At 34.2% G+C, this 14,654-nt stretch overlaps 1 protein-coding gene and 1 long non-coding RNA gene across 5 annotated transcripts; one reads left to right on the top strand and one right to left on the bottom strand.

The window, feature by feature from the left end:
- Nucleotides 1-172: 172 nt before the first annotated feature.
- LOC132610265 (uncharacterized) lies at nt 173-3,211 on the top strand. 3 transcript variants are annotated; one of them, XR_009571075.1, is made up of 3 exons: nt 391-612; nt 1,906-1,997; nt 2,667-3,211. It is a non-coding gene; the product is annotated as an uncharacterized LOC132610265 (long non-coding RNA). The 3 variants fall into 3 exon arrangements; XR_009571073.1 differs by having other exon boundaries at nt 173-612; nt 1,906-3,211; XR_009571074.1 differs by having other exon boundaries at nt 173-791; nt 1,906-3,211.
- Nucleotides 3,212-7,854: 4,643 nt separating this feature from the next.
- Nucleotides 7,855-14,152, bottom strand: LOC132610008 (PTI1-like tyrosine-protein kinase 1). Of its 2 annotated transcripts, none has more exons than XM_060324250.1 (8): nt 13,995-14,152; nt 12,915-13,089; nt 11,472-11,725; nt 11,251-11,377; nt 10,879-11,152; nt 8,667-8,799; nt 8,457-8,540; nt 7,855-8,294 (listed from the first exon to the last, which is right to left on the bottom strand). In XM_060324250.1, exons 2-8 carry the CDS (start codon nt 13,006-13,008, stop codon nt 8,169-8,171), a joined length of 1,092 nt encoding a protein of 363 aa, XP_060180233.1. In that variant the 5' UTR covers nt 13,009-13,089; nt 13,995-14,152; the 3' UTR covers nt 7,855-8,168. The 2 variants fall into 2 exon arrangements, with proteins under 2 accessions (XP_060180233.1, XP_060180232.1); XM_060324249.1 differs by lacking the exon at nt 13,995-14,152 and adding an exon at nt 13,737-13,964.
- Nucleotides 14,153-14,654: the final 502 nt, after the last annotated feature.

Raw genomic sequence — 14,654 nt, 5'->3', positions numbered from 1 at the left:
TCTTGAACTTTATAATATTTGAAAAAAAATGTGCTTTATTACGTTTGAATACTCATAGTTATTTGATTTAATGAAAGACAAATTTGATAATAAAAATCCCGCATATAGGGAGAGGTTTACCAATCCATCAGAACTTATGACGATCCGTCAGAATATTGCTTGCATATATGAGGCAAGTTTTTGCCCAACCATTTGTATTCTCAGATCCACCAAAACTCGTAAGTCATTTTTTTTTAAATTATAATTGTGAGTCATTTTTTAATTTATTACATAATTTGTACTAAAGTCCGGACAATCCTCAAGGACTTTTGGCAAGGCAAGTTTTTGCTCATCCATCAGAAGTTATGATGATTCGCGGGGAATTACTATCATATTGTGACACACAAATTATTTTTATAAAATGAGTCAAAACTTAACATTTTTTTTCTCATTCAAAACCTAAAATTGTGGCACAAAAATATCCTATTTATACAAATCAAAATGCAATATGCGAGGATAGAAAATGTCGGGCTCTAGTAATTCTAGAAGAATCAGTACTAGTTCAATAGATCCCCTCGTCCATTTGCTGTTTGAGTTCTCTTCATCTTTCTCATCTGGGTTTTGCAATTTTTGGTAAATTTTCATCTCAAACTTTGCCCTAATTTTCTTCCGGTTCTCTTCAGATTTATCATTTTCATGCTTAATTCATGGTTGGTAAGACCTAAATGTGTGGCCATGTTGACTATGCCCATATAAGGCTTTGATTTTTCGCAAGTCTTGCTAATTATTTGCCTGGTGATATCACAAAGAAGGTAAGCAATTGTTTCATTATTTGAGTCAGTTCCTGATGGTCACCGAGTAATATCTCTCGACTGGTCTTTATTGATTCTCCACTTTGTTTCACTTGTTCCCCTATAAAGTATTTTCACATTTTAGGTATTGATATTTTATCATTAATTAATCATGCCGATGTTTGCAATTGCACTGTTCATGTATATAGTGATAACATAATTGTGTGGATGTCTTTATCTTTGTAATTGAAAGTTGTCTCTGTATAGACATAGTCAAGCACAATCTGGTGCATTAGCTTAAAATGTGACACACAATAACGAAAAATGTCAGCAAATGAGGTAGGAGGTTCGATAGCTTTTCGTAGGAGGTTCGATAGCTTTTCGTAGTTTGTTTTTATTTCTTTCATGATTACTTCTTCTTACTGCATTGCTATCTTTTTAACCAAAAAATGTCAGCAAATGAAAATAAATAAGTGAAATAAATTAATAGAACAGGAAAAATAATAATTTGGAAATTGAAACGAACATTCGGTTCTTTTTCTTCTCAGTTAATAAATGAACCTTCAAGGCGATAATAATGCATCAACTCCATATACAAGAGAGAACTATCTCATGTGTTACTCCATATATATATATATATATATATATATAGGGAGAGAGGGAGAGAGAGCACTTTTACTCCACCTATTAGAGTACCTGTTGAATTGGTTTATTTGTGCTAAAAGAATGTATTCTTATATCTGCAAATAGGCCTTTCTTTGATCATAAAGCCTTTCTGGTTCTGACAATCTCATGTTTATCCAATGATGTTTGGTGCTATATATAGGAATGAGATGAGTCAAAATTTCTTGCTTAACATGTCTGGATTTCTTAACAATAAAAGGGTGTCGATACTATTGCATAAGCAGAAAGTGGGTTTATCATCACATCATCTACTTACAAAATACCTTATATGTGGAAACTAAAAAGTAGATAGATGATAGGAATCTATGACTATGTTAATCGGATAATTAAAGTTATTTGATGCTCTGAGAATTCTTTTGAAAGCAATAGTGCTTATTTGTAATTAGTTGAACAATTATTTCTGTTCCATTTAGTTGACACATTATTAAATTATGGATGGTTTTCCCTGCAGTGTGTTTCTCCAAATAGTAATCTTCGTATGTTGTGCTGCTGGACGTTTTGCATCCCTCTGAAGCATTGGTGTGTTGTACCAATTAAAAAAATGTATTGGTGTCTTGTCCCTGCTGCTCTTCCTTTTTGGCTTTAATTTAATTTTAATATGCTAATGCTAAATGGTTGTGCTTTATATTTCATGTTATATTGTATCGATGGGTGTACTTTAGGAAAAATGTTAAGATTACAAATATCAACTATTAAATTAGGAATCTTTCTGAAACGCTTGAAAAATAGATGCCTAGCAATAAAATAGAGATGGACAAAGAGTTACCTTTACCTAAAAAAAAAAAAAGAATGGAGAAAGGCCAAATAGAGCAAAGGGGTAACACTCATATATTGGTTTTGAGATGTTACTGAACCACACACCTCAAACTATATTAGAAGCAAATTTTTTAAATAATTTTAGTATATGTCAATTCTTTTGCTCAACTTGTGTCAAAATCAGTTTGATGAAACACCAACCATTAGCTTTTCCCAGCCTCCTAAAATGAGGAAATTAATTTAATTTACTGGCAACCAAATTCACCTGTCACCGGTAATTGTTTATATGTCTCTAAATATTGTTAGCAGAAGTTATATTGACTGTATGGTAACTTTATGTGGTTCACTTACTGATGTGTCGCGAAATTACGACACATTCGATGCCAATTGCTTAATCTTTTGTGAATCCTCAAGTACTTTTGATGTCACTTTTCGTGTTTTTGTGTTAATTTATAGACTAACAAGTGTTGGAAGTAAAATGAAGCAAATACAAGCCAAAGTGCACCAAAGCACCACCTGCGAGTCGCAAGTACTGCAGCATTTGATGACGGAGATGTTGAAGAAGTGAAGATAGTGGTGCAGCACTTGCGAGCACCACATGCAAGCCGCATGTGGTGCATGCGAGCTGCATTTGATGCAGCATGTGCTGCACCACAACTGCTGGAATCTGCAGCACCTGCGATTGGCAGGTTGCACATGACGCGCAGGGGTGTTTTTGTCTAGATTTTGTTCCCGTTTTTGCACTTCTATAAATAGAATTCTAGGGTTTTGGATTCATTATTCTATACTTTTTAAAGTTGGCTTTTGGTGGAGCTCATTTATTATTGGTGGTTAAAGCTTTTTAAGAGATTCTCCACTTTTGTCACCTTCTCCATGTAAGACTTTTGTAAGCTTTATGAATACTCTTTATGCTTTTACTTTATGTGTAATGAATATTAGTGGCTAAACTCATTTAGCTAAGGTTGTGAGATCAAATGTGATAGTTATGTGATTGGGTTTCATATTCACACTTCATTTATATGTCAAATGTGTTTTCTATTAACTTTTCATGTTTCAATGTCTTGTGATGGTGTACAACATTACTTGTGCCTTACTACCATTACTTTTCTTAGAAAAGTAAGTAGAGGTTAGGAAAAGAGTTAATAACAACAATTTGAGACATAATCCTCATCTAATAGCTTGAGCTAGGAATAGGCAAACTAGTTGAGACTAAATGGGTGTTCTCATATAAAACATTCTAAGGCTTGGAAAAGCTTAGAATGAATTTTGCTAATTTGGTTGGAAAACGTTTGGCAAGAGTTAAGCGACCCTTGATCTACTACACTTAGGTATAGAAATGAGTTGAAGTGAAACCCAAGTGCATTACTTTCCATTGGAACCACAACCTTAGTTCGACTTGCAAATAGTTAAATTTCATATCAACAAAGTGTAGACGTGATGGTCAAAGACCAAAATCAAACATTATTATATTCCCCTTCCCTCGAAATATAGATTAAAAGTCAAGCGTTACACTCAACAAGTATATTTCTTCATTGTATTCTCTGTGGGATTTGACTCCAACCTCGTTGGGTTCTATATTTGACAAAGACCGCTTACTCCTATTATTAAAGGTGTAATTTGGGCGTATCACTTATACTTGGTGGAGGGCGTTGCTGGTTTATGCATAATGTCCTACAATTGACAAAATTGTGTCTTTGTTAATAATTGGACCAACCAGAAAAGGCAACATTGGCATCTTTACTGTGTAGTGCAGGCAAGTTAAGAATTTAGCATTCATAATACTTATATTGCATGATATTTTTCTTACTTGATATGCTTTATTTGTTTTTTAATCTAGCATTGTTAGATATTGATGTTCAGGCTTTTATAGCAACAACAATTCTTGATTTGCACACCAATGATCATGCTCCTGTCCATTACATAAATGCATGCAGTCTATATGTGTGAGTTGATGTTAGTACCGTGCATCCTAGAGGGAATATAGTCTGGAATGTAAAACCTCAGAGGAGAATTTTTCTTACCAATAGCATCAACTTTTCTTCATCAAAACAATTACAGATTCTAATATGGATATCTTAAAAGTGTTATATGCTCTCTCTGAATTAAGGTTGCTTTGGTATACATTGCATTTCTATGACTTTTTTCTTCAGGTTGAAAAGAATCAAAGTCCTGACTTTTCTATTTGGTTCCGGCCATTTATCAAATTAGAATGACATTCGATAAGTATTTTGTTACTTTATATTTTGCTGGTTTTAATACTAAATTCTACTTTCTGCTTTGATGAACAAAATTGTCACGTTCTTAGTTACCTTGATAGGGGTTGTTCAAGGCTCTAACTGAAACCCAGATGGTCACTATGTATCTGTATAAGCTCGAAAGAAGTTGAAAGATGTAGAGAAAAGAGATTTATCGTTAAGACCTATGAGTTAGTTATATAGGTCGAGTCAAGGGTGCAGCCATAAGTTATAGTTTTTATGCATGGTGAAAATGTCGGTACTTGGTTTTCTACCCACCAGCCGTATTAGCAGGCGGAGGGGGTTAGTTTCAGCAGCTATAGACGTACAAGAAATAACACTCTGGAAATTTATAGGGCAAAACATTTTGTCTTTGGCTGCAGCCTACGTACAATTGCAAGAGAAGATTGAAGGCGACTCTTTTGTTTAATCAAGTTCATGGCGAACACATCTTCAAAGGAAGCTGCTGAGTCAAGGTATCCCCTGATCCTGGGGTGATTTTTCAAGGTTGAATGTTACTTTTTCGCAACTTGGAGATATCAGCCGACGTGCATGTTTGTCATCGTGGAGTTTTTATGTCTAATTTGGTATTTGCCTGTATTCTTTTGGCATACCAGAACTTTTAACTATTCATCTGATGAAATTTTATGTTGATTTATTAGTTGCAAACTTGCAATTTAAAGTGGAGTTGTATTAAAATTCAAATCATTGGGCCCGCGAACGCGGGCCAAGACTCATTTAGTTTAAAATTTACAAAGATGGAGTTGAAAAACATATTTGGAGCACTTTTTCCAAATTTGAAATACAACTCAGACTTGAAAAATTTATTACTGAACATTGATTTTGAAATAAAGTTAAAAAGTTATTTCGAAGTAAAAGTAAACAATTCTCATGCCCAGATGACTTCTAAATTATTATTTTCAAAACCTGTCAATATTGATTTGATATGACTTTAAACAACCAAAGAAATCAAAAAATTTAGATCCGCAATTTTTTTTTATATATCAAATCTTTGGTTACGAGTGAGTATCCCATATCTATGAGAAATTTTAAGTAATATTCAAACTATGTGTTCAAATTATAAACGGAAATACATAAAATTTCCTCTTAATTTGTACCCAATACTCACTTTAGCAGCTTAACTTTACGGGTGTTTAAGTCCCTTATTCTTGTCTGAAGTCCTTGCATAACTTTGGTGTTTATTGGATATGATAATACGACAATTGTAAGGTAATAAATTTTTTATTGGAAAAAGGCTGATTGAGAATCTCGAAGTGTTATCCAATTTGGCAAAGAGAAATCTGTTGGCTACATATCTTATGAGGGTATAACCGGTGAAAATCATTTATCCTCCCCGCTTTAAAAATCAAATTTCCCTCAACTTTGAACAATAGACATTCTTCCCCTTTTATCCTAATTGACTTTTCAAAATGCCTATTTTACATTATCATTGTCTTTTTATTTTACTTCTGTAAAATCATGATTTTTTTTTTTTTTATCTATGTAACAAATTTCTATGAATATAATAAATACTATTTTGCAGACAAAAAAGAAAACTGAGAGATATTAATTGACTATATAATTTAATGTTGTTCTATAATAAAATAAATGAGCAGAATAAAAAGTTAATTTTATTAATAATAATCAAAACTCTAATATCTACTCTCTCTGTTCACTTTTACTTGTCACGTTTTGACTTTTCACGCTGTTCAAGAAACAATAAGATAGATATTTTACCACAATACCCCTATTAAATGGTGTATAATTGTATTGGAGTTGGGAAAATGATTTGAAATGAGTAATAAATGCTAAGGGTAAAATAGATTTTTTTTTTGTTTTTTTATCTTACCTTGATATGTGAAAATTGACAAGTAAAGATGTAAATCTATAAAGAGAATAGTGGACAAGTAAAAGTGAACGGAGGGAGTATTTATACAAGTGAAAATAGCAGGTAATAATAACTTTATAAACATATTTCAATGCAGGTAAAGTTAAAATAATTAATAGAAATATAGGTATATTTTATAACAAATTCCTAAAAGATTATCTGTTTATATTATACATGAATTTAAATTTATAATTTAGAAGATATTCCATTATATTGACAAATTCATAAAATATTATTTTACTTATAATGTTAATGACCTTAAATAAAAATATATAAATATCTAAGTTAAGAACAATAAATATTATATATAGGAGAATTGAAAATATCAAGAATATAACACAGTCCTGTGAGAAATGTGAAAGGTTAGGAGACAACTTGTTCTATTTGTTGAGAAATAAAAACAATGTCTTTTGTAGATTTTTTAGTTCTTCTATACAGGCGTTTGTCTCATTTAGTAAAACTTTATTATTTTATGAAAAAAGAAATGTTCGCTTGGCCAGTGTTGGGTAGACGATTACCCTACTTAGTTACCTTAATACTACTGCAAAAAGCTATACAATGTTATGTTAAAGCAGTACCAGATGTGGCATATTGAAATGTCTATATAAACCAACAAAATCAATGAACACTCAAATCGACAATATAGGGGTACTTTGAAAATGGGGGGTCAGATGGGAAGAGATATCTCATTTGGTAATTTTGAAGGTAAATATAGTAACTTTTTAAAGTAAATATGTTTACCTTTTTTCTTTTAATTAATGAAACTGTAATTCATGGAAGACTAATTAACATTAAGGAAAGTTCAATCCTACTTGTACTCTAACCAAAATTGGTTCCTAGTTTTAGGGATAAACAAATTATTTCCTTCTCAAAGCTGTTACAGTTTTGACCTTTTTTTCCTCTCAAGATCATTGATGAAGAATTCTTTAACCCTTCAAACATTGTGAACTTTGTAATAAGTAACTCTTTAAACACCTTATATATTCTAAACTTTGGGGAACCTCTTCTTGTCTAACAGCAAGTTCTCATTACCAAATTTTGGAATTTTTTCCATCTACAAGCATTTGAAGGGCTATTGTTTCTTTAAATTGCTGGAATAAAACTTTATGAATTAAATTTTTTTTAGTGTTAGAATATTTTGTCAAGAGAAAGCTTCGAATAACTGTTACTTTTCAGTAAGTGTTTACAAAGCTTGTTACTGTAATTGTTAATTACTAACATTTAGAATAAACCAAAGGAGCATTTGAAGGAAAACAAAAGCTTACGGTGGTAGAAGAAGCAAGGAAAGAAACCCCATCGATTAATCAGGAGATGAAGACAGAGAAGTTGAAGGGAAGAGAGAGAGGGGATAAAGAAAAAAATAGATCCAGAAATTGAAGGGAAGGGATGAGAGAGAATAAAGAAAAATTCAGTGTGTAAATGTAGAGAGACAAAAAAAATTAGGAGAAAGTTGGTGACCTATTATAGCAGGTTAAAATTACACGATTGTGTAGAAAAATAATACACTGACGGTGCACCAAACTTAACTCATACAGAAAACGGACACTAACCTTGACATCATACTAGATGTTCATCATTCAATCCATAAAATAAATTATGATACACAAATTGATACGGGGATAGACAACAAAAGTAAAGAAAAGAAAAAACCAAGAAATAACCGAAACCCAGTTTTAGAGTAAACCTCGAAAGCACTCCCATAATTTAACATGACAGGCAACAAACCAGAGACAAGAGGGGGGGAAAATGAAAAAATGATCTTTATCCACTTGAAAAGAAATTCTCGCATGATCAAACTCAAAGTGTATATGAAATGTGCAAATGAAACTACAGCCCCTATGACTCAGGAGCAGGAGCAGGTGCAGGTGCCTTTAACAGTGGTTGAAGAGCTTTGACAACAATACTCATATTAGGACGGAACTCAGCCTCATATTGTACGCACAGTGCTGCAACAGCTGCCAACTGAATTGAGCAAACTAGACTTGTTAGAGACTTTTATGATCTTTCAATTTTTTGTTTGGGGTGTTGGGTGGGGGAGGGTTGTTAAATCCCTTATTTTACTGACGGTAGGGGGAGCTTCTACCAACCAAAAAAAATGACATCAGCGAGGGGAAGGGAAGAAACCTTAGCAACTCCTTTTCCAGGAACTTCTTTCAGCTTTGGATCAATGCATTGCTTAACCTTATCTTCACTTAGTCTCGGAGTAGCCTACAAGCATTACAAAGATATAGAATATAAAATAATTGTTACCTAAACAAACAAGGGGAAGGTGAACAAAATGAGAAGAAATACAAGAAACTAAACATGCCATTTCGTGCAAAATGCAATGCTCACCCAAGTAACCAAGCTCTGTTGTCCACGAGGCATGGTATGATCTACAGGTTTTCTTCCCGTCAAAAGTTCAAGAAGAACCACCCCAAAGCTATACACATCGCTCTTTTGTGTCAATTGTCCTGTCATTGCGTATCTGTAAACATTTTTGGAAAGTTAGGTTGAGATAAAAATCCTCAAAACAATGAATGTCTAAAGAATTTCGCCACTAATAAACAGCGGAAAGAATGTAACACGATGACATAGACCTCAACTTGGTTAAAATAGGATCTGACACAACGTGCAACAAATTAAAATCTCATATCAGTCATTAAGTTTTGTACCAAAACTTTAGGTACCTTAGTAGACAACTACTGTTATGAAGCAAACCTCCTTAAATAATAAAGCTTCAAAATTCAGGCAATTTCAAAGAACAAAACCTAACAAGCCTGGTTTTTCTATAGAAAGATGATAAATAAAAGCTTGTTAATATTCTTTATGCTTATGTCTATTTTGCACAAAAAGAATATCCCAACATCCCACCACAAATCTCAGTAACGTTTAGTAGGGACGCACTGCTCGAACTCGGTGAATAATGAGTCCACCCCTTTACCCTTCTCTAATCAAATACCAAGCATTGTCTACAGCGGCGATCAAACCGGTGATGTACCTATCACATACATCACGTGCTGGGCTCTTACCACTAGATCAAAGAGCTTGGGGCCAAGTTTAGTAAACATTTTGGTAAAAGCATAACAAATTTTGCAGAATCCGATCGCCTAAAGGCTATTACTAACGCACAATCTACTAAATCTACCATGGGGGACAACAAAAAGTCAAAAACAATCATTTTGGGAGTTGAAGTTCAATCACTACAAAGAATTTATATTAGACCTTCTTACTTAAATATGCGTAACCTAAACGCTTTGCGGTCATACAAGACAAAATAAGATTAAAAACAATCATATTTTCTTGAAGGTGCAGGTAGCACATATATTTAGGATAATACACGAGAAGCACGCTTGAGATGGTTTGGCCATGTCCCGCATTGACCTCCAGATGAAACGGTGTATAGGAATTTCTCTCAAAAGACGTACTGTCTCTGAGAACCCATGCAGATTTGGCGAAAGATAGGGCTTGATTAAAGAAAAGGATCTATATAGGTGATACCAATTAGTTGGGATATGTGTTAGTCATGTTAGTACGTTTACTTTCAGAGCTATGCATTTTAGGAGTCTTTTATTCCTTATAGAGTTGTTTATGCTGGCAGAAATAAAGAGAACTTCTATTACTTTTTATTTTTTATTTAGAATAATGTTCGCCTTAGATGAATTTAAATGTAGAAACATGGTCAACAAGGATTCATATAGACAACCCCGACTTGTTTGGGGATGAAGCTTTATTGTTATTGCACTCGTTATCACAGCATAATCTCATCCGCAATTCTTGGTGCTTACACCAAAGCCACATAAGTTCTTAAATTGATAGTAGAGAGCTTTGTTAAGTGTACATATAGATCCTAAATTTCATGGTCTAGTGGTCTAAGGTGAGAAATAGCATGTCTAGTATACCACTACAGAATTTAGTATATACAGCATTTTTATCCTTATTTAAAATTTCAAGGATACTGTCAAGACCGATGATTGAGATTGAAAAGAAGACATCTTGGAGAACAACACCATAATGAGTTTTTTAATTTTTTCAAATGAGAGATATAGACGGTAGCATGACTATTCTTTGACACCATACCCTTAATCCTGAATTTTTTGGCAGATGTATTGAATCTATAATTTCTAACAAATGCACCTTGACACCAAGACCTCCATCATAATTAACACATATAATGTGTGTGTGTGTGTGTGTGTGTGTCAATTTGCTTATATAGGAATAAATATCAAAAGCAATCTGACGTCTTATGGTTTGTCCTACAGAACTACAGTTTCAAATGCTTAGCTAAAGATACAAAGCATATAAACTTTGACATACTGTTTCACCATCATATTCCCACAGATCACACGCATTCCTATTAGTTTGTTTTCCCATTTAAATTGAATATTTCTGATCCAGGATATACCTATTTGGAAAGAAACTTAATCTAGATACCTAAAAAGAACATAAAATTCAGCAGCATGTTGCAAGAAGCAATGGGATTAATATTGTTCAAAATACAAAAAAGACAGTAGACCACTTCGATAAGTACAGATTACTCAAAGAAGAGTAAGGTGCAAGACATTACTCTGGTGCATGATAACCAAATGTTCCCAAAACTCGTGTAGAATGAAGACGAGCAGCCATGTCAGGAGACTGATTTGACAGATTAAAATCAGCAATTTTTGCTTTGTAGTCTTCAAAGAGGAGGACATTGCTTGATCTAATATCCCTATGTATTATTGGAGGCTGGACCTTCTCATGCAAATACTCAAGGCCCCTTGCAGCATCAACAGCAATTTTTACCCGTTGCATCCAATCAAGTGTGGGTCCAGGTTGTGCCCCTTGTACTCCTTTCCTGCCTGCAAGTTTACATACAATCAGAAAGCATATATACCACATATTCACCTTTTAATTAATCTAATAATTTCTATCTCATTCAAATGACATATTCTTATACCATGCAGAACATCATGCAAGGAACCCATCGTCGCGAACTCGTAAGCTAATACACGAAGGTTCCCTTCCACACAGTAACCAAGCAACTCCACCAGATTTTCATGCTTCAATCTTGAAACCATAGAGACCTTAAGAGGAAAAAGAAAATAAATATCAGTGGGGTCTTTGTATGATAGGACACGGAAGCAGCAAGGAAAAATTACATTAAGACAATACAGTTACCTGGCGCAGGAAGTCAACATTAGTCTCAGGCTCAGATGAAACATCAAGCTTTTTCACAGCCACGGCTTTGCCATTGTTTAGATTGGCATAGTATACTCTTCCATAAGATCCTTCACCAATTAATGCCTTCGATCCAAAATTGTCAGTTTCCTCTTTCAGTTCATCGAAAGACAATGCAGGGACCTCTATAGTTGGTATTGCTTTTTGCACTTCAACCTTGGCAGGAACTGATGCTTTTGTCCCTTTCTGATATCCTGATGTGCGTAATGAGGGAAAGGATTAAAACATATAACCTGGCCCATTATAACAGTAGAACTCATTTCACAAGTATACAACAACAATAATAACTACGCCTCAGTCCCAAACAAGTTGCGATCGGCAATATGAATCTTCACTACTTCATTTAAGCTCATTACATATCTTCATCATGCTACCAAAAGTGCAAGGCATTATCCTCCACATTCAATGTGTGGTCTAACATGCATACCTGATAGCTAGCTAAATGTAATTCGTTTATTTGGTGGGGGAGGAGATTACAGAAGATTTTAGTTTTATTACATATGCCCGGACAATTCATGAGCTTTTTGCTTTTTGTTGCTGTGCTTGCATAATCTATTTGTCATGTCAGGGTTGTTCGCTAAACGAGATATTTTATGTATATTTAGGAGCCAAAGCAGTACATGGGTTGTACTGAAACCATATTTACAAGTGTAAGCTGAGAAAGAAAAACTAATCCGCAGCCCTATAGAGAACCTAAAACATCAACCACAGAGATAGTATCATTTGTGAGATTCTGACTACATCAAAAACAAAAAAGCAAAATCCTATTCGACTTCATCTTTTGTACTGAGTTTTCCTTGTTCTCAAAGCATCTGGAGCTCCTCTCTTTCCAGATAGACCACCAAATACATGCAGGGACAATTCTCCATCTTTACTATCTAGCTTTGCTGTAGGTACTGAATTTATATTAATACCTTTACTTATAAAAACAAATGAAAATTTCTTCTCCCACTTCTCACATTACTACACATAATGGCTCACGAAGAACTTATAACACAAGACTGGATATATAAAGAGACTGACCACCAAACGGGCATCACCACTGCGGAAAACACCTCTCATTATCTAGCTGCTTTTAGTACTTCTAAAGACACTGGTCAGAGAACGACGACATGGGATAATGATGCTGACTGAATCTCCAAAGTATTATAAATTTGTCCTCCAGTCCCCGAAAGGGAGATAGTGACCCAGGACTATTGGCTTTCCGTCAAGTGTCAGTTCAGCCATAGACATTCAATTCAATCTCGGGTTATCTTAAAATTACAACTATTAGCAATATCAAATGGGACCAATGAGCCAGAAGACCATTTTAGACAAGAAAAAGAGATAAACTTCTGTTTCGTCTGACTCTGATGTAACATAGCACAAAAAAGATCAGCATACCATCAGCATTATTCTTAGGGCTTTTCTGGAGCTCGTTTTCATGTGATGGGTCAGACTCCTCTACTTTGCAGGTGCAACAGAACCACCTTCTCATCCTTACTCTCTTACTTAAATAAAGATCGTCTTTAGCCCTTCCGTTCTCCAAGCGTACAAAATAACCAGGAGGTGCATGTGCCTGTGAAGTAAGTAAAGCATAAGAATAGCTCAGTACTAATACAATTTTATCATAGCATGCATGCCTTAACACATAAACCAATTGATTCCGAGATATTTCCACAGGAAAACTGCATACCATCTCTTTATTGAATTACTTTGAAACTCTTCAAACCATTAGACATTCCAAAACCAAAACCCGTTATAACCAAAGATGAAGTTGAATGCTAACCCGATATCATCAAAGATGAAGTTGAATGATCTTCATTTCAAGGCTATATATGCAGCATTCTTGCTCTAAGACATCTAAACTGAACTTAATATACACTTTTTGTCACAGTAACAAATGGAACCGGAAAACAAGTATAACCCCCCCCCCCCCCCCCCAACAACAAAAAGAACATACTTTTTTCAGCCAAAGAAGTAGATTATTGATAATAAAAGAAGCAGAAAAACATGTTAATGCTTTCGAATAAAATATTTCCTAAGATGGCCAAATTTCCCCATATTCAAGCAGAAGTAAGAAACTGATAGCAAATGCACCAAGTATAGAATCCGCAAAAAGATAATTGTCAATACGATACCCTATACAAACAAACTTGTCAAATTCAAAATTATCTCTTAAAAACAAAACAAAGGTTCAAGTTGAAAAGTCGCTGAAAATCTTACCCCTAGTCCTTGCCTATGGAAATTGTCATCCATAGCCATCCCAACAAACCAAAATACAATTAACTCTTGAAAACCCCAGATCCAAAAAAAAAAAAAAAAAGGAGAAAGAGAGGAATAAACTGATAATGAGAAAAAGGGTTAAAGAAGAAAACACAACTCATTCAAAAATATAATAATAGTAGCCATAAAGAAAAGCAACCGAAATTCATCAAGTTTTCCTTTAAAATATAGTAATAATGTTCTTTTTGTTGAATTTACCTGATGTTTTTTCTTCTTCTCTACGTTTGTAGAAACAAGACAAGGGAACGGGGGCGGGGGGCGGGGGGGGGGGGGGTTTGTGGGTTTTTGATTTCTTTTTTGGTGATTCGAATGATCGGAAATAAAGGCCAACAACTGGCAAGCAAAGCAACGAGAGAGTGGCTGAGAGAGTTAAAAATTGGTGAAAATAAAAGAAATCTCATTAAATATCTTACATATTAGGGTGGATGCCCATAACTAAGCACTAATTCCACTTACATGCATAATCCCCACTATTCGTTTGTATGTATCACACCTCTATGATCACCTATTATCTTCCCACGTGGTCTCAAATGCTTAATGTCATGTTTACATTCTTTTCATATATTTTTATCTATGCTATAAATAGAGGAAAGAAAGTCATATTATATACAACCATTGATGCACAATCAAATTGAAATGTATAGTTGTTAATCCAGGAGTGAACTCGAGAAAGATGATGGCTAGGTCAGGGAAGTAATCCGAGATTATAGCTAAGTAAGAATGATATAGAAGAGAGAGAAGTATTATCACAATCAATGCCTGTTAATTCTCAATTACAGTGGGTATTTATACAATCAACATAACTGGCCAACTCAACTGCTCTGGGAATCTGTAACTAACTCTGGGAAATATCTAACT

Source organism: Lycium barbarum, chromosome 9 (assembly GCF_019175385.1).
Source record: "Lycium barbarum isolate Lr01 chromosome 9, ASM1917538v2, whole genome shotgun sequence".
In the NCBI taxonomy this organism is placed as follows: Eukaryota; Viridiplantae; Streptophyta; class Magnoliopsida; order Solanales; family Solanaceae; genus Lycium; species Lycium barbarum.
The sequence above is the reverse complement of the archived record's forward strand: the minus strand, read 5'-3'. Positions and strand labels throughout refer to the sequence as shown.